Raw genomic sequence first — 25380 nt, forward strand, 5'->3', positions numbered from 1 at the left:
CACTGCTGAAATTGTTCAGTGCCCTTGTTTGACTGATTTGCTTTATTTACACTTATGTTATATGTTGTGCTTATTGGGTAAGATGCATCATTTTTGCAGATTGAACTTTAATATTGAATGATAGAAATTAATCAGTAAAGCCTTTGATTATATGAGCAGGGCTGCCTAACATGACTGTTGTTCAAAGTCATGAGCCATGTGGCATGTGGAGAGAGGAGGTTTGGGCCACCTTCTCCACACACCACATCCACAACTTGTATCTTGTGGGAATTGATGAGTCATGTTATATACATTTTTCATGTTATTGTTTTTTATGTATTAATGTGAGGCCCTTCTCCAAGACTCATCATTTATTTTGATTAGCTTAGAAATTTTATTTCAGAAAAGGGAGGCCTAGTTCGTATCTCTTACCAATGTGCTATAGTGAAGGATAACATAAGTAGCTTTGTCATAAACAAATAAACTGTTTTGTGACTCTTGACACTCTGGTCATAAAGAATTAACCTTAATTGTGTAGCAAAGTGATCTGACAATAAAGGAACATTAGTACTCATGCAAACATCCCCATTAATAATGATTCCCTTCGGTACTTTCATTTCTAGTTATATCTTATGGGATATTTTAGAGGTCCTGATTTCTTTACACTTGATGTTTTACCTATTCAATTAATAGTGGCGTCTTTATGATTGTAACTACTGATTGGTTATTTATTTTCTAGATTTTATTTTGGTCATTAATTTCATTTTCTCTTATTTTTACATCATCTATTCCTTTCGGGTAATGTGTCTGCCTCACAATCTTAAAAAGCCAAGTGATGAATGTTTGATTAATGTTAAAAACATAATTATAAATTATAATAGCTTCCAGCTGCGCACAATATTTGATGGGTTAATTTGTGGTAAAGATGTCAAGTACTACATCATAAATTCTACAAATTGTCTGGTCCCTTTCTTCTTTTTTTTTTGTTATTCTCACAGCTAAGCTGGATTAATTTTTCAAATTATAGACCAGGAACTGGATTTCTTGAACAAGTCTGATTACTGCAATTTGGCTTATTATGTTGGCAGTTTAGTGTCACATCCATGTATCATTTGCTATTCCTTATTACCTTTGAAAACATGGATGTTCTATTTTATTTTTTGTATGCTCTACTCTATTCATACTAATAAATTGATATTGTCTACTTAATTCCAGGTTCATGCTATATTAAAGGACCTGGTCCATAAGGCTATCAATGAGACACACGTAGGTTCTACTTGCTCAGCTTGCAGTTTACTTTATGATTTTTATCTGGACAACTTTTTTTTTCTTCAACATGGTGGCTTGTGTTTTTCTTTCTCATCATTCTTTTTCATAGAAATAAAAATCTGCTCCATTTGCTCAATAGCATTTGAATTTGGCTTTCCTATTGAAAAAGATTATATTCAACATTATTGATAACTCACAATAACAGAGTGTATGTTATCCTAGATGATAGAGTAAAATTACTTCATGCTTCCATTATCTTGCTCCTGGTGTAAGGTATAATATTGATTTTTGTGTGTGTATGCGTGTTGATTTTTTTTACAACATCTGCCATTAAACAAAAAAGGGAAGACCTGCAGCTTTGCATATATTAGTCGAAGGTTCATAATAGAATGACTATTATATCATACTTCATGTCATGTGCATATATATGTGGTGGGGACGTGATTATGGTTTCTTTTAGCTACATTAGGATTGTCATGACCAGTACAACAATTTGGATAGAATTCTTACTATGATCCTTTCGAGGTAGTAATATACTCAAAATAAGTTCTCACATGACTCGATTGCATTGTGTACAAGTTATCTAATATTTCTTTTAGATTTTATTTCAGTAAATCAGAAAATGATTATAGTTATCTTCAGGAACTAAAGCAATACCCTACTTTGAGAGTTGAGGTTGGGAATGCTGCTGTTGAATCTTTGGAGCGTATGAGGGAAGAAAGCAAGAAAGCGACCCTAAAGCTGGTAGATATGGAATGCAGTTATCTGACTGTCGATTTCTTTCGGAAGCTTCCCCAGGATGTAGAGAAAGGCGGAAATCCAACGCATTCTTTATTTGATAGATATAATGACTCTTACCTTAGACGTGTAGGTGAGTTCTTATTTTTTTGGTGAACATTTTATAAGAACTGGTATTTTTCATTATCTTGTCATCGTTAGTAGTGGTAATATTTGGACTTGAATAGTATTATATACCTTTTTGTTGAGTTTCCAGAATTTATTTCCTGTGGAGTCACAACTTGGTTACTGATTAGCCGAAGGCTTATCTGATTTCCGATACTTTAGTCAGTTTGTAGTTTGAACCGTTATAAGAAATTGCATATGATGCTTCTTCTAAAACTATGATCCGTTTTTTCCTCGTAGATTTATTTTTTGACTTGAAAATGCAAAGATGAACTTTACAAAAAAATATGCAGCATTTTCTTATCCTATTGTTTTGATAGGAACTACTGTCTTGGCTTATGTCAATATGGTATGTGCAAGCTTGCGGAACTCCATACCCAAATCCATTGTTTACTGTCAAGTACGTGAGGCCAAGCGCTCCTTGCTCGATCATTTCTTTACTGATTTGGGAAAAAGAGAGGTAAGAGTTTGCAGACTCTTTAATCTACTTGTGGTTTCTTGTCTTATTTCAACCTATCTGTTGTATATTCTTGTGACTTTAAAGCTGACCAAGACCTGATTGTTTCCTCGAAGAGGCAATGACGTTTTCCTCTGAGTTCTTTATTAAATTATGCCCCCTCTTTATAGCATTATGTATCTACTCTAATTTTTAATGGTTAGGTGGTTACTTGAGACAAATCTTTTATCAATTCTTTTACTGTCTCAAAATTATGTCGTTTGTCAATTGCAGCTTTAAGTTTGGTATTGATTCTTTGAAAACATTGTCTCATGATAGTTTTTTTGTTTCTACTAAGCTCGAGAGTTTATGGAGGGTCTTCTACGACAAAAAAGTTTATGGAAACCACCTGAAGTGGGATTTCAGAAGGGAGCTAGTTTATATAGTTTCTTCTTGTGTTAGTATCATTTTTCCTTTTATCATATAATTCTTTGTGTGGTTCTAAATCTCGTATGCCGGATCCATACTGGTCTCTGGCTGGACCAGTATAGGTGCAGTTTATTTCAGTGTATCGACACAGTAGACTGGTACATGCCATGGTAAGAAGGGGAAAGGAAGAGGAGGAGAAGCGATGGTAGGCAGGTTATGGAACGTGTTTTGTTATCTTAAGGAGCTAGAGAGAGAGAGAGAGAGAGATTTTTAATAAAACCCCGATTGGGACCGAACCGTCCAAAATGGACTCATCAATGGTCTTCTCTATTTACTGCCCAGTTCATACCAATCTGGGCAGTTTTTTAAACCATGATTCTTTGTTTATACTTGATGGTGATCAAGTCTTTCCATCAAGGAAATGCATAGTTTGATCTTTAGGGTGTGTGATTGATTTCGTTGCAAAAGACCCCTCTCTCCTTATATTTCTTGAAATTTGTTTGCAGGGGAAGCAGCTGGGAAAGTTGTTGGACGAAGACCCAGCAATAATGGAACGTAGAACTGCCCTTGCGAAGAGGTTGGAGCTGTATAGAAGTGCTCAAGCTGAGATTGATTCGGTAGCATGGGCCAACAAGTAGAGACTAGAGAGTAGAATTCCAACTCTCTTTCCTTTTCCTTCTCTTTCTTGTTTTCTTCCTCGCTCTCCTGAGTCTAGGAGATGCCTATTTTGATTCATTTGCTTATGACTTGATGTCCTTGAATCAGTAATTATGATTTATCAAATTTTGCACCTTGAGCAATATATTACTGCATTATATATATATATATATATATATATATATATATATATATATTAGCTGTATACATCTAGTAAATTTATGATTTAGGATAATTCTGGGTTGGTTTGACGTTTGTGCTGTGAAGTCATGGTGTCATCAAGCTCGTATGTTCCACGGATGATGACATAGGTAAACATTCTTGTCCCATCACTTGTCTGTAGTATATCTTGAATGACTTTTCACAATTGTGTTTGCAGGAGAATCAAGACTCAATTATATATTGATATGTTTCTCGATGATATTCTGCACGAAAGATTGAGTTATATGCCTCAATATTTTTATTTTTGAACTTCATCTTTAATTTTTCACCTCAGTGCATGTTACAAATTTCAATCTGAATGATAGAATTATATTATTCTTTTTACATAATAAATGATCTTCACTTCACTATACCAGGATAATTTATTTGTAGCTTTTTGTTTGTTGTTACTTAATCAAAAGGCCAGATGTACTTTTTGTTTTGTGTGTGAGAAAATAAATTATGTTTCATTTTGAATATAAAAGGAAATTTCCTTTTGAAAACATGTTTTATCATCTTTTATCATATTGTAACCACTCTTCAATCTTTTGTTTTTGGCTTCTTTGTCATTGCTCAGTGTCCAGACGAAGATGGTTGAAAATTTGGAAATGAAGCCCAAGTAATCAGAAATGAGAATATAATGCAATTTTACAGAGTTCCTTCAGAAAAATTGAGGACCTAAAATTCATGGACTTTCACTGCAATCTTATGACAAATTTAGAACCTCTGCAAAGCAATCCTAGCTCTGAAGAAGACAGACTTTAACCTGCAGCTACAGAGATATTAACAGTTTATCAGTCTTCTTTTGCTACTGTATTTGTTCTCTGAATTCAAAGTACAGTGAACTGTTTGGCAGACCAGGAAAATTTATGGCCCTCAATTATGGAGTTCAATGCCTGCCCCTCAATTGGTACCTTTGAGAGACTAGGTCTTTTAAGACCTAGAACTGATCATTACATTTTTTTACAGGCCTGGAGACTATGAAGACTGAACCAGGATACTTGACCAATAGATGAAACCAGTGATCCCTTGAAGCTCAATCATACATTAGTTGTTTTGTTCAAGAAAAGGTTAGTTGTTTCTGACAATAGATGCAGACAGTAGCATGTAGCAGATGCTTCAATCAAGAGACTTGCAGTGCCATTAGTGTGCCTTCAACTCATTGGTGGAGAAATTTACAGTGAATGCTTCCTGCTTTCCTGATCATTACTTGAAGCTCAATCATACATTAGTCACTTTGTCCAACAGAGCCAGACAAGAAAAAGTTAGATACCTCAATCAACATCTTTACAGTGCCATAGTGTACCTTTTAGCTAACTCTTCTCGATATCTTCAACTAATTTGTGGAGAAATTTACACTGGATACTCTTGGTTTCCTTTTTGGTTAATCTGATGATACCAATCAGTCCTTGAAGCTTATCTGAAAAGAGTTGCAGACAGAACCATAGAGTGCTTCTGGTTTCTGTCTGTTTGACTAGATGTAACCAATCATCTATTGAAGCTCAATCATACATTTAACAGTTTCTTCTGGCTACAGCTTTTCCTGGGATCCTAGATCACAGTCTTACTTGCTGCATTAGTATCATAACTATTATACATTCTTAAGGAGCCTCAAGATCACTTTACACTCTCAAACTGATGAATGGAGAGATGTAAGAAACAGCTGCAACCTAAAACTCAGAACTCTGAATCCAGAAGTCTGATGCAGCATTCACTCATGGTTGTTTCTGGGATGAGCTCTGCAGCCTCATCCACTTGACTCTGCTTCAAATCTTCTTGCACGACCTCAAGAGTTTGGCTGTGGTTTTGAGGAAGGTTTTTGGTCTGTCAGAAGACCACGAGGCCCAGGCCAAGGATTTATTGGAGTTTCTGGTCCATGGTGTCAGGGACCCCACCACGAGGGTTGCACGTGGTGAGTTCCTTTGGAATGAAAAGCCGCTCGTAGAGAAGCCCACGATACGGCTACTGATTTGCGGTTGTAGCCCCGAGTTCGAACCGGCCGTGCCCGTGACGCTGTCGAAGCTTTTCGTGGGCCCACGGCCTGGGGGCCATCTGGGTAAGGTCTTTTCGAACGCAGAACCGCCCGGAGAGAAGCCCATCCCACGGAACACCCGACTCTTAAAGCGGGAAGCAGTACCTACACGACGTCGTCGGCGGTGGTCTCGGAATCGAAGCAAAAGCTGTCGTCCGTGCCGGGAGACATGATGATGCCGAAACCTGCTCGTGATCCGTGCATTGGCGATCCCATCGCCCAGCCATTCGCTTCCGGGATAAGCACATCTCGATCGAATCACGGGCCCAGCTTTTGTTACAACTCAGTGGCTGACAGGGGCCCACCACCAGGTACACGGTACGGACGGCAGCGGTTGGATATGCGAGTAGATTTTGATGTGAAATGTGAATCGAGTGAGCCATTCCTAGTCACATGTACCATCGCCTTCCGAGAACCGTCCGATGGCGATGATGAACTAACGGAAAGGTCGTGAAAAGGGGCCCCACCTCGTGGCATCTATTATGGGGGAGGTTCTCGTAGCCCGCGGGCTGGGCCACGAACGCGGGAAAATTGTCAGGGGCCCGCCGCCTCCTCCCGCTTGCGTGCGTGTCCTGTGGGGACCACCTTCCGTGGGCCCCGATAGCCAGGCGTTCTCGAGATATGAGTCGCCCCTGACGGCCTTTCGGGCCGACTCAGCTCTGGCTAACGGCGGCCACTTGATCTGATAGGATTCCGAATCACCGAGAGGACGTTAACCGTGAGACTTTCCTCGGCTGACACACTCTGTCTGCGGAGGGCTTGTGGATCACCCGTAAAATTATCCCCGAACGAAGGACCACCAAAGATGACGCCACCCGTGGAATTTCCTAGGGGTGGTTCACCCGCTAACGAGCACGGGACGGAAAGGTAGATTGGTAATATAAAGAAGATTGCAGTGGTGATGATGTCATGAAGCCGTTCCATGATAAGAGTGGCGATTTGAAGAGTTCTTGGGAGGATTTGAGAGGGATTTTTTGGTCGCTTCTTCCGATCGCGAGCTCCCGTGTTTTTGGTATCTCCCTTTTTCTCCCCATTTCTTCTTCTTGGATTTGAGAGATTAGGTTTGGTGTTTTCACATTTGGAGTCTTCTTGAGTTGCAGGCGTGTGGCAGACAAGCGACCTCGGGCTGGAGGCTTTAAAGTTCGCGCCCTTTTCAGCTCTCCGCCTGGATTTCGCTGCTCACTTTTGCTTGGGTGTTGCGTGTTTGTTTTTCTTCTCTCTCCTTTTTGGTCTGAAGATAAAAGAAGAATAAATGTAGTGAGACCATGTTTTGTTTGTGGAGTTTGAGGCTCCTGAGGCACAAAGGCAGTTTTCTGGGAAATTCTTGTGAGCTCACAGATATTTCGAAGAATTTGTTTCTCGTTTCTCGGTTTGGAGCAATGATCCGTTGTTTCTTGGGTTTTCTGTAGGATTTCTTCTCCGTTTGGGTGAAGAAGCGATATGAATGCTTCGAACTCGTCGCAACTGAGTGACTGAGGTGCAGTGACGCCCGACTGTGGGTTTCGAAGAAGCTTATCGGCGGTTGTTGAGATGATGTTTGAGGGCTCGAGGACTGGAGCTTGTCACCGTACAAGGCAACAGCACCTACTTCTCGACATCGATTTCCACGCAAATGAAGCGTGCTCATCCTTTCCAACAGTGTTTTAGTATATGCTTCTATTATATGTCTTCTCCTTTCTCCTAGAAAAGTTCCCATCTGCGAACTAGAGGTCACAGCAGAGCAGGGCCGGAGCCTAAAAGATCCAAAAACAGGGGTTAAAATACAGCTGACATCAAGGAAGAGCAGAGAACTGGATTAAAGAGAAGAGGTGAAGAAGAAAGGGGAAAAGTTGTCTTTTTTCGATCTGGTTGGAGTGGTTGCATTTCATTTCATCTGGGCAGGTCAGAAGCGCCTTTCCTTCTTTGTTTGTTTGTTTGTGATTTCTTTAAACGCTACTAACAGGAATAGTTGTGCGTTCAGATGCTTGATATCCACATTACCCCAGCCGTCTCGTTGTAATAGTGTGTATGGGAACCACTTGCCTGCCTTATTGTCCTGCTTCTGTCTTCTTCTTCTTCTGTTGGCCTTCAAACAAGTAGGCCTAGTTGTTTTAGCTGGGTATGGAAGCCATGGCTTGGTTGTGAAGGTCTCTTGGTCAGTTCTTGGCGCAGAGATGAGCACCAGCCAGCAGCCAAAGCAGGGGAAGACTGATAAGGGCCTCGATGCACCTAAGAACATTGTGGTCGCCGTTAAGTCTTCAAAAGAAATCCCAAAGACAGCACTTGTGTGGGCTTTAAAGCATGTCGTTCAGCCTGGTGACTGTATCACACTTATCGTTGTGGTTTCACCTCACAATTCAGGTGCATTCTTCTTTAGGTTTGTGCTGCTTTGTTGTTGTTTTTTGTCCTTATCGACTCTTGAATGCATTATGATTGAAGGCAGTTGCTCCTGTGTTATGTGAAATGCTAATGGATTTGCCATTGACGTGTCTAGCATCTTTGTAGTTCACTTGATATCTGGCCTTTGCGTAAGATTGGCTTATCAACCATGCCATTGGCATGTTACTTGCATGATTCATGGTTCTCAAGATGAAACTTTACTTTTTGAACCAGTTTCTGTTCGGTAAGTTGCTTGAAAGGGAACTTTCTTTACCTGATGTCCTAATAGGATGAGCAGATCAACAGTTAAGTATAGAGGAACGTGATCTTTGTTGTCCAAAAGATTATGTCATGCTTCTAGTTCTGGTGACCTTGGTGCTACTTCGTTTCATGTCTAATAGAGTTAAAAAAGATTGGTATTGAACATATTCCTCTAGTGGAATTTCCATTGCTAAGGCTCTGAGCAGACCCCTATCTTGCTGACACTTCTGTGTGTTTGACTATGCAATATCCTCTCATTGATTTAAATGCAGTGTTTTATCTCCTACAGCTGATGACTTCACTGTGTATGAACTTGGTTCATTTTTCATCCTTCAGGTAGAAAACTTTGGGGCTTTCCAAGATTTTCAGGGGATTGTGCCAGTGGCCAGGGAAAGCCACTGTCTGGTGGTACATTGGAACAGAAATGTGACATCACTGATTCATATTCTCAGATGATGCTTCAACTTCATGATGTTTATGATTCGAATAAGGTTAATTGCTAAATCTGCTCTACTATTCATTTCTCACACCACTTTTGTAACTGTCAGTTGTCTTTTTCCCTATAGATAAACATCAAGATAAAGATTGTCTCTGGATCACCTTGTGGTGCAGTGGCTGCTGAATCCAAGCGAATCCAAGCAAACTGGGTTGTATTGGACAAGTAATGCTTGACTTGTAACAGTGTTTAGTATGATTGGTTGATAAATGCTGCTTTTCTTTGCTGATTACTAGTTACTAAATTGATTATCATAGTTTCTAAGATGTCATTATATGTCAAATCTACTTTCTGTATTGGTTGTCGCTTCCTGATCTCGTTTTCTCATTATGCATAGGCAACTAAAGCATGAAGAGAAGCGCTGCTTAGAAGTCCTACAGTGCAACATCGTGTCTATGAAGCGTTCCCAAGCAAAAGTTCTCCGCTTGAATCTTGTGGGATCTCCCAAGGAAGAGCCTCAGATGCCCCGTGAAATGCCATCTAAGTTAGATGTGCTGACTGGGAAGACTGCCAGCAATTCAGAAGACACTCAGAATCCAGTTAAAGGTCCAGCTGTGACACCCACTAGCAGCCCTGAAGTAGGGACACCATTTACTGCTACAGAAGCCGGAATGTCCTCAGGTTCAAGCTCTGATCCAGGAACTTCTCCCTTTATTGTCTCCGAGAAAATCAGTTGTCTTAAGAAAGAGGAACAGATAGACACAAAAGAAATGCCAAATTTGGATGTAACAAGCTCCGAGTCCGACAGTGAGACTGAGAGCCCTTCAAGGACAGACATGCAGCCATGGATGGACGAGATTCTTGGTGTTAGTCAAACATCTTCAAGAGAACTTGAGGAAGTGGCACAAAGGCTCAACAAAAGAACACACATATCCACTGTTAAAACATTGTTGCAGCGACTCCCCAAACATGATAAGGAATCTGAAATTGGCTATTTGAGCGACAAATCAGATATGAACTTAAGTGGAAATGTCAGAGATGCCATATTACTATCTAGAAATGTACCACCTGGACCACCTCCCCTATGCTCAATATGTCAGCAGAAGGCCCCTGTTTTTGGGAAGCCTCCTAGGTGGTTCAGTTACTCTGAGCTGGAACTTGCTACTGATGGTTTTTCCCAAACAAATTTCCTGGCTGAGGGTGGTTTTGGATCCGTGCACAGAGGTGTCTTGCCTGATGGTCAGGCAATTGCTGTCAAGCAACACAAAACAGCTAGTTCCCAGGGAGATCAAGAATTCTGCTCAGAGGTGGAAGTCCTAAGTTGTGCACAACATCGCAATGTCGTGATGCTAATTGGATTCTGTATTGAGGACAGTCGAAGATTGCTAGTTTATGAATATATTTGCAATGGCTCATTGGATTCTCATCTTTATGGTAACTTTTTCAGTTCTTACCATAACCCTCAACTGTGTCACTATTGACTCTATGATTAATGAGGCAGATAAATAAAGCCTTAGGTGGTAAAACATTTAGACTTTATAATACATCAATATAATTGCCTTTGAGAAAGACCAGGACTTGTTTGATTCAAGCTGGTCATATCAGTGGCTGATGTTTGTTCAAACAAAATTTGTTGAACATTTTTTAAGGTCTTTCAAATGCATTTTTTTATGAGCCAGGAATGCTGATATCACACTCCATGTTTCATAGTCTAATTATGTCACCAGTAAGTTCATGGAACATTTTCATGCGTTCACTTATCTGAACTGTATTTAAAACCTCTGGCTTTGTGTGGACAAAGGTCTATCTGAATAAAGGAAGTGTGCTTTTCAGTGCAGAAGAACATTTATGTAGAAAACTGGTAAAGTTTTGCTACTTGATAGCTGTTAATTAGACAGAGCATTTATTACTCTATTGTTTTTGGTTCTGATGCTTTCAGGTCGTCACAGAGAACCACTGGAATGGTCTGCCAGGCAAAAAGTTGCTGTGGGAGCTGCTCGTGGATTGAGATACCTTCATGAAGAGTGCAGAGTCGGTTGCATAGTCCACCGGGACATGAGGCCAAATAACATCCTTATCACACATGATTTTGAACCATTGGTAACTACATTTTCACAACCTCCTACCCAACCCTTCTTCCTTTCCACCACACACACAGATGCATGGACACACACGCACATATACAAAAAAGTAAGGTTCACCGTACTACGGCATACCGCCTGATATGGGCGGTACATATCGGTCCGATAGGGGATCGGTATGGGTGATACATGTCGGTTTATTGGTACGTCCCACCATGCCATATGTTGGTATGTTGATATGGTTCGGTACGTACCATACCGATAGCTGGTTGGTATGCCGGTATGGACCGGTAAGACGAACCATGCAAAAAAGAACAATATCCTACTCTATACTCAGAAATCCAGCTGCAATATCAGGTTACCATGAAAGAGTTCAACTAGAACCCATCATATCTATGCACACTATAATTTCCTATAATATGTCATATATGAGGTATTAACTGATGATTGCTTTTTTTCTGCTTCAGCTGATTTGAAGGAATTTGGTGGTTTTTAGGGTCATAACCATTTGTGATCATTCCCATTGTAATCAGATCTTGATACCAATAAAAGACAAACCTGAATGTGTTATTGAAATCCATTGCACTCCAATCAAAAATCAAAGAAAGCATTTTCTTATACCCTGATAAATGTTTCTTGACCAGTTAACTGATTTTATGCTTCAAGTTCAAAGTATCAACTGAAAATTTAATTTTGCAAATCAAATGGTGAATATTGTTATGCAGTTACATATACAACATAAAGTTCCTTGGAGATCTTCAATACTTTGTCAATGTTGTGGCTTCCATTGAGATCACTAATAGATCAAGTGGCATTACATTTAATACAAATTTTCACATGATTTTTCTGTCATCTGGCGTGTTTCACTTAAAGGTCGGAGATTTTGGCTTAGCCAGATGGCAGCCTAATGGGGATCTTGGCGTGGAAACCAGAGTGCTTGGCACCTTTGGGTAAGATTGTTGTTATATATCTTCTTCCTTCTGCCAACACACATGAGAATTTGAATCCTCTTAATTGATGAAGGTATTTAGCTCCAGAATATGCCCAGAGTGGGCAAATTACAGAGAAAGCTGATGTATATTCCTTTGGAGTAGTGCTGATGGAGCTTGTGACGGGTCGTAAAGCTATTGATATCAACCGACCAAGGGGACAACAGTGTCTGATTGAATGGGTTAGTAGCTGTGTCTGTGCTGTACCTGTTTGGAGGTTGATATTGAATCATGATATTGCTGTAAACATCATTTTGTATCCAGGATAGCATTTTTACCTGATATTTTAATTTTTAGCCCAACAATGTCCTCTCTTTATGTAAATGTCTCTCTAGTTCCAGTCTAAGTTGTGCTGCTGCTTCTTTCTCTGAGCAGGCTCGTCCATTACTAGCAGAGTATGCAATCGATGAGCTCATAGATCCCTGTTTGGCTAACCGATATCGTGAACATGAGGTCCGCTCCATGTTGCATGCAGCATCACTGTGCATTAGGCATGATCCTCATGCCAGGCCCCGTATGTCACAGGTATGTGACTAATGCATTCACAACTAGAAATATGTCTAGAAATCATGTGAACATTTTTCTGATCCTTTGATGATCATTGAACCATGTCTGTCAAAAGGTTCTTTGGATGTTGGAAGGCGACATGGCTATGGAATCAAGTTATATTTCATCGCCTGGATATGGTAACGGGAATAGGAGTGGTCGGATGTGGTTGGATCGTCAGTGGCATAGACAGCACAATGTTCCATTCATGCAAGAGACCTCAAGAGTTTCAGGTGGGAAGCACTCTTATGAAGATTTAAGGTCAGCCTGGGAGAGAGGGAGGGCTGGTATCATGCGTAGATTTTGATATGCCGAGGCTCAGTATGTTCTCCTCTAGATTCTTTTTCATTTTCCTGTCTATCTTCTCTTTTCAGTGCCCTCATTGCAATATGCATGCGTGTTCTACTGATGTATAGCAGAAGACATTACTTTGGTTGATCAGTTAAATCTGTAGTATGAGCAATTGTCTTTTCTTGGTTGATTTAAAGGGGCAAATTTCTCATGATATGCCATTTCCATGCCAGCAACCTGATATGAAAAATGTGAAATACTTATAACTCTGGTGTTATAGTGCAAACTATTATCATACGTTTTCTTGTAGATGTGATTTACTAACTGTAACATCCCTGAACAGATTCTTCTATGAGAAAGAGAAGTTCACACTGAAAATGTAGTCTTTTGTTCTGGTACTTTTTCTAGTCTTTCAAGCATCAGACATTTAACTACCAAATCATCATGGTTGCATGGATGCAACTAATAAGTTTATATTAGCATGTCATAGTTGCAGAGGGAACATGATGCTACTTACTGTAAGACTGCAGCAGCCAGGTAATTAGATTGTCTGGTGTCTCCTAGATCTGGGGGTAAGCTTCAGATATCAAATAATGCAACTAGTTGAAATTCATTAAGGACAATAAAAGACAACTGATAAGAATTCTGGTAGATGTTACTGACATCCATGAATCAACTTTGGATTACCAATCATTGTTGCAGGGAGATGACATGATAACACCTGTAGAAGTATAGATAACCAGATTATTGTCGCAGAACATGATGCAGCAGGAAGGTGCTCACTGCATTAAACACATCAACCAATTGTTATCCAGTGGATGAATGACTCTCAGATATCTATCTAGTAATGGAACTCTGGGAATGGTACCAAAAGGAGTATGTCCTTACACTGGATTGGCAATAAGTATCAATAATTGCTCTACATTATTGTCATGGATGGACAATAAAAGCTCAGCAAGAGAAAAGAAGTGTAGGACAACTCTCGTGCCAATCTGAGACTCATTTTTTTTGCAGAAAAAGCTAAATGTAGCTTGTCTTCCCACCCATGGGTGGTCCTTGAGTCCTGATTTTTATTCTCAATGAGTTAATGTCATCAATATTGCTCCATGTGAGCAACCTGCAAGTTGCATGTACACAATCATTCATCTTAAAATGCCATAGCTAAAAACCAGAATCTATTTCATAAAGCAGCATGACCTTCTGATTCTCTTGCTCAGTGATAGACAGTTTATGCCTGGTGTCGTAATAAATGCTGATGGCAGTATCTTGCAAGCTTGTGCAACTGTTTTGACCATTTTATGCATCTCACTTCTTCCTTCTCAAAAGATGTTCTACTTCTTGTCTTCTACCAAGCTAATTCATATGGGGCAAGAATCAAGCATTGTCAATAGTTGGTAAACTGAAACTGTGGAGAATAGGAAACTCAGATTGGACATGGTTGTATCTCTTTTTGTCCACTACTGTTGTCAGGGACCATTGTTCATAATTTAGGCCTTGGAGACAAAACCACTCATTGCAAGGAAACATAAGTTCATTATTGTCTAAACTGTTTTTGGACCAGATAAGCAAAATGCCAAAAGAAGTACAGGGACATAATATGACAAGACAAGAACTGAGTCTGGACCTCTTTTGGTCCACCTGTGGACCCACAATAAGTCACTAGTAAGGCTTTTTATTTCTCACTCCTACTCCTGTATTGTAATCTCCTACATCTCTCCTATCCTTATTAAGCAACAATTGACCATTAACTTGGTGTTTCTACAGGTCTCACCTAAGCAAAATGTAGCAAGGAATTGGAGCACAAGTCAGGTATGATCAGATTGGAGGTAACTATATTATTGCAATATGAGGGAATTCAGCTCTCAAAACTTAAAGATTTTTCAGCAAATCAAATAACAAGCATCAACAGTCAATCAAACAGTTTTCAAGAAAATACCAGACAGGAGAATTGATTTAATTGCAGAAAAAGAAAAGGAATAAATCCTTGAAACTTGTTCAGCTAACAACAAAGTGGTCAATGACAGATACATCAGAATAGTTCTGCTCATTGTAACTTGCACAGTTTGCAAGGAAAAGTGATGATCTCCTTAATATCAGTAATAATTTTATTTTGAATTATTTATTATACAATAAATTTCCCAATCCGATGCTGTGGTGTAGTGGTTATCACGTTAGTCTTACACACTAAAGGTCCCCAGTTCGATCCTGGGCAGCATCACATTTTTTTGTAATTAACACAAAATGAGTTGACTCTCTCTTCAGTTCCAGGGTTGACTTTTTCCTTTTCTTTATTTTTTTCCTTGCACATGTTTCTTTTCTCTTTTTTGTTTTGATTTGGATTTGTTTGTAATCTTACTTCTTCCTTTTATTATTTTTGGACTTTCCTTTTTTTCCTTTCTACACAATCTTAGTTTTACAAAAGAATAGACTGTCTTTCTTCATCTGCAGAGTTGACTTTATCATGGTAATTTTGCCTGCATAGGTTTCTTTTTCTTTTCTTTTGTAATTTGAATTTTCATTCTAAAATTGTGGTTTTTGTGGTTATTGTTTCTTTTTAATGTTTTAACTTACGAGAGTTGACTTTACAGCCGCTGCTTCTTTTACTTTCCTTAATAAAACTGTGATGTATTCATTTTGCTTCCTACTTTTGACTTTTTGCAATCTTCTTTCTTCTGTTCATTTTGCTTGGACTTCCTATTTTCCCTTTTCTACACATGCTTAATTTTATAATATTTGTTCTTTTGTTTCTGACTTTTGAGAGTTGACTTATCTCTTTTTGTCTGCATAGGTTTTTTATTACCTTAAGAGTTGACTAACAAACCACTTGTATGTTTGATGGCCTTGGAACAAGAGAGAGAGAGAGAGGGTGGCAAATGGGCTTAATCTTACATAAGGAAAGCCTGTTGGACCCATTTTAAGGCCCATTGCTAAATGGTGGCTTAATCTTCTCCTCCACATAGATGACTATAAATTTGCTTGATATAGGACCATAAATCATATTTATCTGATTCAAGGATGACTGATATGAGCTCAACTTTTTTGAATCGATCGATCATCGACACGATTTATCGAGTCGAGAATTCTTCACAAGAATATAATAAAATTTGACTAAATATGATTTAACTCTAGAGAAGAAAAAAAATACAATTTGATTCAGACACTTTAAAAGTACGAATTGTTCTTAGACTCACTGCTCACAAGGCTGGCCCGTCTCATAAAAGGTCAATGAGGGTGGACAGTTCATGAATCAAAGGAGGAAGACTTCAGATGAAAAGTCAGATCTTTTAGGGTTTTGCACCATGAGATGATGACTTCTGCCACCATGAGATTACAGCGTTCCCACCAGCCACAATTGTAGACCACAATAGAGCTTCGTTTCATCCAAATTTCCAAGAATGAACCACGACATCATAAATAAGGATACTATGACATATGTTTAGTCATGGTTGATGGCACTAAAAAGTCAACCAAAAGGTTTCATAGGATGTATTGATAGCAAAGTCCAAACTAGATTACGGTAGCTAATTAAAATACTAACTAAAAATATTACCTAAAGCAAATAAATCTTTGATAACCATAAGTATTTTAATTTTATTGATTTCTTTATTTCGTACCTTCAGATAAGCAAACAATATAGTTGACTCATAAACACGACGAGAGTTAGTAAGTTTTAATTTCTTGGGCAAGGAGTTGTTCGGATAACTTTGAATGATAATTTGAGACATAATTTTTTTTATTAAGTAATAAATATTTTTATAAAAAATAAATCTTTTGTAATGATATATAATTGCAATAAGAGTTTATATAGGTAAATCTTTTTCTACTCAAAATTAATTAGATAGGTAAATCTAATTAAGTATGGATTTATATATACAAAGAAAGATTATAAAATATGATAATTATATATTTTTTAATCAATAATAAATATAAAAATATTCACTAAATTATTTCATAATATAGGAGATCATGTTGAGTTCATGATCTTCATTATTGATATAATCACGATAATATATTATCATATTTTTATGATTTAAAATCATAATAATATAATATCAAAATATTAAGAGGATCATGATAATTTTATTATAATTTATCTTTAATAATATTTTCCTTAATAAATGTGCTTCATTTACCACCATACAAGTGTGAGTAAGTTCAAATTCTTTAGTTTAGTTCTTTATTGGATGAAAACTTCGACCTTCTCATTTCGTTTGACTATTATTGTGTAAACAACACAATAATAGTGTGTTTAAATAAGCCATAATTTTCTTATCTGAACTCGTTCTATGATCAATTTAAGAAACGCTCAAAAACTCAGTTTAAATCGATCAAAAATCTGACCCTCTAACTTTCCGATCTTTTCCGAGTTTGACTTTGGTGCTGTGGCATGAGAAGTCAAAGGACGGCGAATATGTGAAGTCTTCGTTGCAGCCGTCCGGCTGTCGGTTTTCATCTGATATCACACGAATCGGACGGCGCAGAATCTCCCGCAAGCAAGAGAGAGCCATGTCTGCGACATCTCCTCTTTATATACACTGCACTCACAGAGGGAATGCAGTGCCTTCTTGACCGAGCCTTGCCTCCCCTTCACGATTGCTCCGCAGGGAAGTGGGGGAGGACAGGGGAGATGGGGAGAGCTCCGTGCTGCGACAAGGCGAAGGTGAAGAGAGGCCCGTGGTCGCCGGAGGAAGACGCCGCCCTCAAGAGCTACATCCAATGCCATGGCTCCGTTGGCAACTGGATCGCTTTGCCCCACAAAGCAGGTCATTGGTCTTTGCTCCTCCTCCTCCTCCTCCTCCTCCTTCTTCTTCTTCTTCTTCTTCTTCTTCTTCTTCTTCTTGACAGAGATCTCTCTGCTGTTTCACTGCAGGCCTCAAGCGTTGCGGGAAGAGCTGCCGGTTAAGGTGGCTCAATTACCTCCGGCCAGACATCAAGCATGGAGGCTTCACGGAGGAAGAGGATAGCATCATTTGCACTCTCTATCATAGACTTGGAAGCAGGTTTTGCAGCTTTCTTCAACCACATACAAGCTTAATTGATTTGTTAGTTGAGATTTCCTTCATGGTTCGAATCAGGTGGTCTGTCATTGCTTCCCATCTTCCTGGAAGAACCGACAACGATGTGAAGAACTACTGGAACACCAAGCTCAAGAAGAAGCTGATGGCAAGGCGCCCATGTCTTCCCACCACCACTACCTCTGACTCCAAAAGTCCACCATTGATTGGGATGCCTCTTCATCCCAATGACGGGCTCTCCCAGCAATCCAAGAAGCTGTACTCTGATGAAGAAGTCTCGGCATCTTCATCATCCATCACTGCTCAACACAGCAGCAGCTTCTTGAACTGGTCTACCGGTGGAGCTGAATCGAGTGACTTGTTCCTTTCTGAGCTCGGGTTCGGAGACGCCGGTGACTTCCTCAGCAGCTATGGCTATCAGGAGAGGTTGGGGGAGGAGATCCCTTCCTATTTCTCCGACCCATCACAGGGGATGTATCAAAGCCTCACATACTCATTGCAAAGCCATGCAATACATGAAGTTTAACATAGACTTGTCAGTGTAAATGTTCATTGGACTTGATATCCAATTGTTGCTGTGTAAACTCTTGTTAGAATAGCTATGAGACTTGGTCTAATCTTTCGGTGTCAGCAAGGCATGCTTCTTCTTTTGCTCGCCTGATCTATTGCTCAGAGGCCATGAAAACTGCATGGGTGATGGAATGACAGTTTCAAAGCTGAGGTAGAGAGAGTGAATGTGGCAAGTAATCCTTCTGAGAAAGGCTGACCATTTACTTGCTATCTTATCTTTATGTAGGCATTCCATATCAGATCAGCAACCAAGATCCATACCAGTAGCATTGTTTAGGAAGTTGCTTGTTTTCTTTACAGAGTGGCTTTTGCCTAAGTCCATTTGTCTTTCCAGGAAGTAGTCATATTAATCTAGATAGCCGATCTAAGTTGTTTTGCCAGAAAAATGTTGTATTCATGTGCAAGAATAGAATCCACATCTGCTGCTGGTTGGAGTGTTGCTTGATGTCATGAGACTTGTTTCTATTCTTGAGCCAGTGTTGCTCAGGCATCTTGCTCAAACAAATTTGTGTTCAGAAGTTACAGCTAGTCGATGGCTGTTCTTCTTTCCCTTCTTCTGGAAGACCATCTTTGTAGAAGTGCTGCACTTTGATTCATCTAATAGATTTCAGCTAAAGCATAGTGGCAGATAAGAGACAAGACTACCTTCTTGATTTAGGTTGTCAATCTACCGAAAGAGACAACACAAATTGCTTCTGTTGCTTCTACTCATGCCAAACAACTTCATGGGTTCAATGAGAGAACCTCTGTTTGTCATGGATTTAGGATTGTCATACAGCAATATAATGCAAAGTTCGATTTCGATCTCATAAAAACCGTAAAAATGTCGGCAAGTAGGACAAAGTTCTCTGTTTCATCTAAAGTTTGAGTGATCCTTTAGATTAATCAAAGGGTAAGTAAACATTTTTTATGGAAGAGGGTAAGAAAACATCATCAAGGACCAAAATGATCTTGAACCTCTTACCCAACTTTGTTGTTTATACTCCTTAATCCAGCCTAGATTCAGGGGATTCCTAATAGAAGTGTTATTTTTTTGGGTATATATTGGTACTAATATCTGTCTTACCGCATCAGTTTCTTCTGATATCCATTTGACAGATTGAACACTTCAAATCTACTACACTTTGTTTTTTCCTCATGGCAATAGTAGCAGTAGTTATCCTTGCCTTCTCAAAGAAACATTGAACCAAGTCAACTTAGCTTTTTCAAATGAAAGAAGGTACCAAGAACTGCTAATTGATCCATGCGTTCAATATACTGATTACAGCATGGCTGATTCCTAATGAGAGAAAAGAAAATTTATTTGAGTGTCCACTTGTATGTTGAAAGTCGATGAGGATGAGATTCATCAGCTCACAAGCTTCCTTTCAAAATGTAACATCCATTTCATGTGATCTAATCCATCCAGAAGCAGTTCCAAGTCAATGCAATGATCATTGTTAAGGGGGTTTGTGTACATCAATTAGTATCTTTCCTTAGAAAAGCTGCTACTTGCAATTATTGGGAGTAAGATTGACTAATGAGAAGTGTTTTAAATAATAACAGTTAGTGCCTCTTATCAGAAAAGACTATTATTTATGATGCTTTGTCTCCTCTAGGAGTAATCTAACCAAGTTGTTCTTTCTTCCATTGTAAGGTGCTATCATTGTCTTTTTCATCCATCTTTTTAATTGGAAGACCATGTTTGTTCTAAGGGGAAGTCAATGGCCTTGACTTGCTTATCACCCATGACTGGAGAAACATGAGGTTTGAATCAGTGACTTGAGAAACAAGAAATCTCCCAATCTAGATTTGTATGCCATCTTATTCCTAGTTGCATACTGTGGTTTGATTTAAAGCTGGACTTCAGCAAGCAAGTCATCAGAGATTTATTGTTATAAGGTGTTCATTTCAACCAATTAAAATGTCAAAATGTTTAATGTAGAGGTTATGTTTTTCTTTTGTCAAAAACAGGTTAATTATCTACAGCAGCAGCAACAACAACAAAAGGAAAACCAAAAGATGAAACAGCTCTTTGTTTTCCCCACCAAGAAGAAAGAATCAACAACTGGATATTCTATCGTCTGGATTAAGTTTCACACTAGAAAAGAAACAGAAGAGATTTCTTGATTTCTTTTTGTCCAGCAACAAATTCTACCAAGAAAAAGAAGGGGACTGGACTTGACTTTGTAATGCAGAAGAATCATGAACTATGCAAAATGGTATGATTTATTGATTCAGATTGACCACAGAGAGCATATGCAGAACAACTAGAACAGTCCCTCTTAATCAAAGTGTCATTGGTTAAGATTCTGCTAATAATATCTAACAAAGTAAAAGCTTTAATCAACTATGGATCTGAGCATAGCATCCATTTGAGGGGGTACACATGTTATCTGAGCAGACACAACTGGAAAAGAGGTCAGGAGATGAAACTCATTTTGCAGATGGACCAAAGGTTCTGGCCACACTCTTTCAATTCCGAATGCACTGGTCTGGCTTGTATTCTGCAGGCTTTCGCTTTTGTGGACAGTGATCTCCAGTTACTATGCTCTCTTTTAGCTGGTTCACCACTTCAGCCACTGTCAGCCTCTGGCTGCCAGAGAATGTTGTGCATCTGAGTGCCAGATCAACTACCTTACACACACAGTTGGTTTCATGGTTTCCTTGCAGCATTTCATCGATGAATTCATCGATGTTCACCCTATCGAGCCTTTGGGACAGCCATTGAATTAGGTGAACTCTTCCTGAAGCTGCAACTATTGGAGGTTGGCCAGTGATCAGCTCCAGGTGAACCACTCCAAACTATACACATCAAATTTAACATTGACCTGTAAGGTAGTGTGATACCTGAAAACACAAGCAGAATCATAATTGTCTCAGAAGAAAAACGAGCAAGTCATGTCCATCAAAGCTCAGAAATCATGGAAATATTCTGATCTTGGAGCCAGAAAATAAGACCCATCAACATTTACAAAAAAAAAAAAAGATCACTACAGGATCAAGATAAATGATGAATCATTGATGGAGAACATCTTATGCTATGTCCAGTGTCAACGATTTTTTGTTGCTCAAATTAGGCTTGAAGTGTGTTGCAGGTATTTCATCTATCATTTTAGGCTTTATGAATCAGAAATTAATTGTAGATTTAGAAATCATGGTGGCAAAAAGGACATACTGTGGATCAACATATCCAAGCATGCCAAACACTCATTGTGAAGACATGAGTGCCATATTGGTTGAGGAAAGTCTTGGAGAGTCCAAAATCTGCTCTTTTGGCCTCTAAATGTTCACCCAAGAGAATGTTGCTGCTCTTCACATCTCTGTGAATTATTGTTGGCTTGCATCCCCTGTGCAGATAGTCCAATCGTGCAATGTGTTAAGGAGAAGTTGTTTGATGAAGATAAATAAAAATTTCGTCACCCAACATGAAGTAAGAACGTAAGCAGATTCTTTTAAAACCTTGTGCAGCTTCATATGCAATGTGCAGCCTCTCTGTCCATGTTAACCCTCTGTGGAGACCAGCTTTGCCTAGAAGAAGATGACATAGCAATTAGAAGGATCGAAGACATTGCCGAAAGATCAAACTGAAAAGCTAATCATTTTATGTATCATTACTTTCTATGATCAACAATACCTTGATCATCAAGCACAATTCCTGTTAGTCATGAAATATCAAATCCATTAGAAGAGTTGATGGACCTCATATCTACTAGATATTCTATTCATAATGATGAGAAGGTTGTAATATGAAACCTTTTAGATGTTCTTGAAGGCTTCCTCGAGGCATGAACTCGTATACAAGCACAAGGTAGTTACCGTCATTGCAGTATCTGATTAAAGAAACCAGATTCCTCTGTTAACTCTTGTTAAGTTCTGTGCCTGCAACACACAACTACAGAATGTTGTCAAGCTTGAAGACAAGAATCTAGCAGTAGTATCTCCTCTCTCCATGACAAAACTCATGTTGAAGATGAAGCTTGGATTCTGTATTTAGGAGAATGAGGCAATTGTAGTGAGAGTGAAACATATCAATCACATCTTGTTAAGCCCTACGAGACTCCACAATACTATGATCAAAAGCAACTTCAACCTTGAAATCCACAGGCCCAAGAAGAACTGAGTTATTACCTCAGCCAGGAATTCCATGGCTCCTTGTGGGGATGACTGCAACCACAGCTTGACCACGACTTGAGTACCATTTTCTAGTTCACCATAGTAGTCAATTCCAAACCCTCCCCTGTCGATGATTCGTACAAATGTGTCTGTGATTTTTGCTAACTGTGCATATGTGAACTGGCAACCATCAATTTGCATCTGATGGTCTCTGTGTTCTTCAGACCTTGGTGTGGCTGAAAAGCTTGCAAACTAAATGAAGTTGACTGAAGAATGAACAAGCCATTGGTGTCACTTGACTGCTACCAGCTAGGATTTCTAATAGGGCCAACACTATGTAGGTTTAAAAAATAATAATAGAATGTTGAATTGCTGAACTAATTAGCAATATTATGGGTGACCAATGTAGTTCTTGCTTTAAAAAAGAAATTTGAAAGAAATTTTCATTACATTAAATGATATATATAACACTCACATGTGAACTCAAACTTAAGGTCCGTCACTTGTGTAACAATGTACTAATCAATTAGATGTCTCAACAAAGACGTGACCTAGTTCTTGTTATGAAAGAATGAATGATGAAATTTTCGTAGAAGAGGCAAAAAGAAACTTTCTTACTTTCTTGATTAATCCCATACAAATTATGAACACATCCCCATCTATTTACAGGACTAGAGATAACTTCTAAAATTCCTACTTAATGTCAAATATGACTCGTACTAGTTTCAACATGACCCTACACTCACTAAGATAATCCTACACTTATCAAGATAACTTTATATCTTTAAGACCATACACTTGACATTATAATTTTCTAGATGCATTATTTCCACATAATAAATATTAAGTGATCAGGCAAGACCATGCAGAAGCTAGATAAAATTAAGTTTATTTTTCAACAGTTCAGATAACAGAGTCTCCTCAGAATGTACCATATGATTGCTGAACATCAAACTCTTTTCTTTTCTTGAAACAATGGGCTATTCAGTTGTACTGATCAAAGTGACCATATTAAGTCAGTGTTGCAGGCTTTCTTAAAGCTAATCAAGCAAACCATTGTGGTGCAAATCAAAGTTTAATTTTTCTTCTACAATATGAGATTGATATGAAACAATATGATGCAAACCACAATCTTACATCATTGTGAATCCGTTGGCCATCTCCTGATGGAACCAGTAATAAGCTAGGATTAGGGAACTCACCAAAAGCATCAGTTGTCGTTTGAGCCCGAAGGGTGGAAATGCCGAAGCCCAGAAGACACAAGCACCAAGAAAACATCTTCGTCGAGGTATACAAAGATTTCATAACCTAGAAATGGAGGTATCACATTCTGTAACAGTTTCTCTCGTTAGCATCGATCAAGAGAACCCAACTTAACAACTTCTAATCATGATAACATCTAAAATATTAATTCATTTGAGTTAAAGAAGCATAAAAATGTATAAAGCACCAAAAATATTTCTTAATTGTTTAGCATCATAACAAATTCTTTTGAAGGTAAAGATTAATTACAAGGAGATACATGCAAGTCATCGAAGACATCCAATATGCTATATATTATTGAGTTCTTTTCATTTATACGATTGGGTGTTTAAAAAAAGACCTGATTTTGCCGGATTCCGCTCCGAGGCCGCGCCTCCTCGTCCCGCCGTCATCTCCGCTGTCGCGCCTGCCGAACTAACACCTCCCTTCACCCTCTACAACCACCGCGTCTCCGATTGCGTCAAGCAGAGGAGAAAGAAAGGAGCAGAGGAAGAAGAAGAGTAGCAGAAGCAAGCAGGGGAAGAGCAGAGGAAGAAGAAGAGCGCCAGGGCAAGAGAGAAAAGAATAGTAAACAATTATTATTATTATTATTATTATTATTATTATTATTATTATATATCCTAAAACATATTTATTTATTTTGGATATTTTTCAATCGGTATCCCCATTCTATTTTTTTTCCAAATAGTATCCCTAATTTAAAAATTACTCAAAAAACTCATTAAATTTTTTTCTGTTTATAATATTTTTTAGCTTATTATAGTATTTTAGCCATCATTATAAAATCTATTTTAAAACACTATAAATGATCTAGAAATACCAATAACCTCAATCAAATTAATTATGAATCTAAAAATATAATATTATAATAATCTATAAGCAATGACAACCAAAGATAATATATGATATCACTTATATTTTTTAATAATATTTATAATATTTTCCATACATCAATAAAACACTATAAATATTATTGGAAAACACTGTAAATAAGTCATATAAAAATACTCTAATAATTATAACTAATAAAAAATAAACAAATTTTTTGACAAATTTTTTATGAGTATTTTTAGATATCTTTTTAAATTAAATATATTATTTAAAAAAATAAAAGAGGAGATATTTTTAGAAAATACTTTTAGAAAATATTTTTAGTAATAGTATTGTTAGTGGAGTTGGCTGAATGGGAGAAGGGAAAGAGGTTTGCTGTCTGGCTTTAATATGAATTATTTATTAAAATATATGCAATATTTTTTATTTGATGAATTAAAAAAATCCTTATTTAAATTATTTTAACAATAAAATATCCATCTTTTTTATTTTCTTTCACTTATTCGTCAAAAATACTCATTATTAGACTCTCATCCTTTGCAAAACACTATTAATTTTGTACAAAGACTAAGAAATAATACTTCAAATATGATACAAACTAATGTTTCAAATATTTTTATGTTAGCTAAAATATAATACAGTACAAATTAATTCATCATCCTGTAAAATACTTGAATTCTTATTTATACCCCTATGAAAATATTGTAAGTTTCTTAAATTCCCCATATATACTACTAA

General features: G+C 38.1%; 3 protein-coding genes and 1 non-coding gene across 4 annotated transcripts in view; all 4 read left to right on the forward strand.

Annotated features, from left to right (window-relative positions):
- Positions 1-3806, forward strand: part of LOC103974500 (dynamin-related protein 5A-like) — a 15970-nt gene extending 12164 nt beyond the window's left edge. The window contains exons 13-16 of the mRNA XM_009389387.3: positions 1195-1245; positions 1891-2119; positions 2472-2611; positions 3523-3806. Of these exons, the coding sequence (XP_009387662.1) occupies positions 1195-1245; positions 1891-2119; positions 2472-2611; positions 3523-3654 (552 nt within the window). The 3' untranslated portion in view covers positions 3655-3806. The remainder of the gene's footprint in view (positions 1-1194; positions 1246-1890; positions 2120-2471; positions 2612-3522) is intronic.
- A 3019-nt stretch (positions 3807-6825) lies between these two features.
- Positions 6826-13084, forward strand: LOC135610477 (inactive protein kinase SELMODRAFT_444075-like). The gene is made up of 12 exons (XM_065105017.1): positions 6826-6918; positions 7007-7232; positions 7316-7787; positions 7867-8246; positions 8862-9016; positions 9092-9186; positions 9359-10395; positions 10901-11061; positions 11916-11992; positions 12066-12213; positions 12407-12556; positions 12654-13084. Exons 4-12 carry the CDS (start codon positions 8060-8062, stop codon positions 12882-12884), a joined length of 2241 nt encoding a protein of 746 aa, XP_064961089.1. The 5' UTR covers positions 6826-6918; positions 7007-7232; positions 7316-7787; positions 7867-8059; the 3' UTR covers positions 12885-13084.
- Positions 13085-15013: 1929 nt separating this feature from the next.
- On the forward strand, positions 15014-15086 carry TRNAV-UAC (transfer RNA valine (anticodon UAC)). The gene has a single exon. It is a non-coding gene; the product is annotated as a tRNA-Val (tRNA).
- Positions 15087-17420: 2334 nt separating this feature from the next.
- Positions 17421-18513, forward strand: LOC135609151 (transcription factor RAX2-like). The gene is made up of 3 exons (XM_065102248.1): positions 17421-17631; positions 17739-17868; positions 17944-18513. The coding sequence occupies exons 1-3, from the start codon at positions 17421-17423 to the stop codon at positions 18407-18409; spliced, it is 807 nt and encodes a 268-aa protein (XP_064958320.1). The 3' UTR covers positions 18410-18513.
- Positions 18514-25380: the final 6867 nt, after the last annotated feature.

The sequence above is a fragment of the Musa acuminata genome, chromosome BXJ2-4 (assembly GCF_036884655.1).
Source record: "Musa acuminata AAA Group cultivar baxijiao chromosome BXJ2-4, Cavendish_Baxijiao_AAA, whole genome shotgun sequence".
NCBI classification, from domain to species: domain Eukaryota; kingdom Viridiplantae; phylum Streptophyta; class Magnoliopsida; order Zingiberales; family Musaceae; genus Musa; species Musa acuminata.

Excerpts from the sequence above, each read along its gene's own strand:
- LOC135610477 (XM_065105017.1), top strand. The coding sequence starts at position 8,060 with ATGAGCACCAGCCAGCAGCCAAAGCAGGGGAAGACTGATAAGGGCCTC. Across the intron at positions 10,396-10,900 it reads ATTGGATTCTCATCTTTATG|GTCGTCACAGAGAACCACTG; the intron begins GTAACTTTTTCA and ends TGATGCTTTCAG. Across the intron at positions 11,062-11,915 it reads CACATGATTTTGAACCATTG|GTCGGAGATTTTGGCTTAGC; the intron begins GTAACTACATTT and ends TTTCACTTAAAG.
- LOC135609151 (XM_065102248.1), top strand. The coding sequence starts at position 17,421 with ATGCAGTGCCTTCTTGACCGAGCCTTGCCTCCCCTTCACGATTGCTCC. Across the intron at positions 17,632-17,738 it reads CGCTTTGCCCCACAAAGCAG|GCCTCAAGCGTTGCGGGAAG; the intron begins GTCATTGGTCTT and ends GTTTCACTGCAG. Across the intron at positions 17,869-17,943 it reads TATCATAGACTTGGAAGCAG|GTGGTCTGTCATTGCTTCCC; the intron begins GTTTTGCAGCTT and ends GGTTCGAATCAG.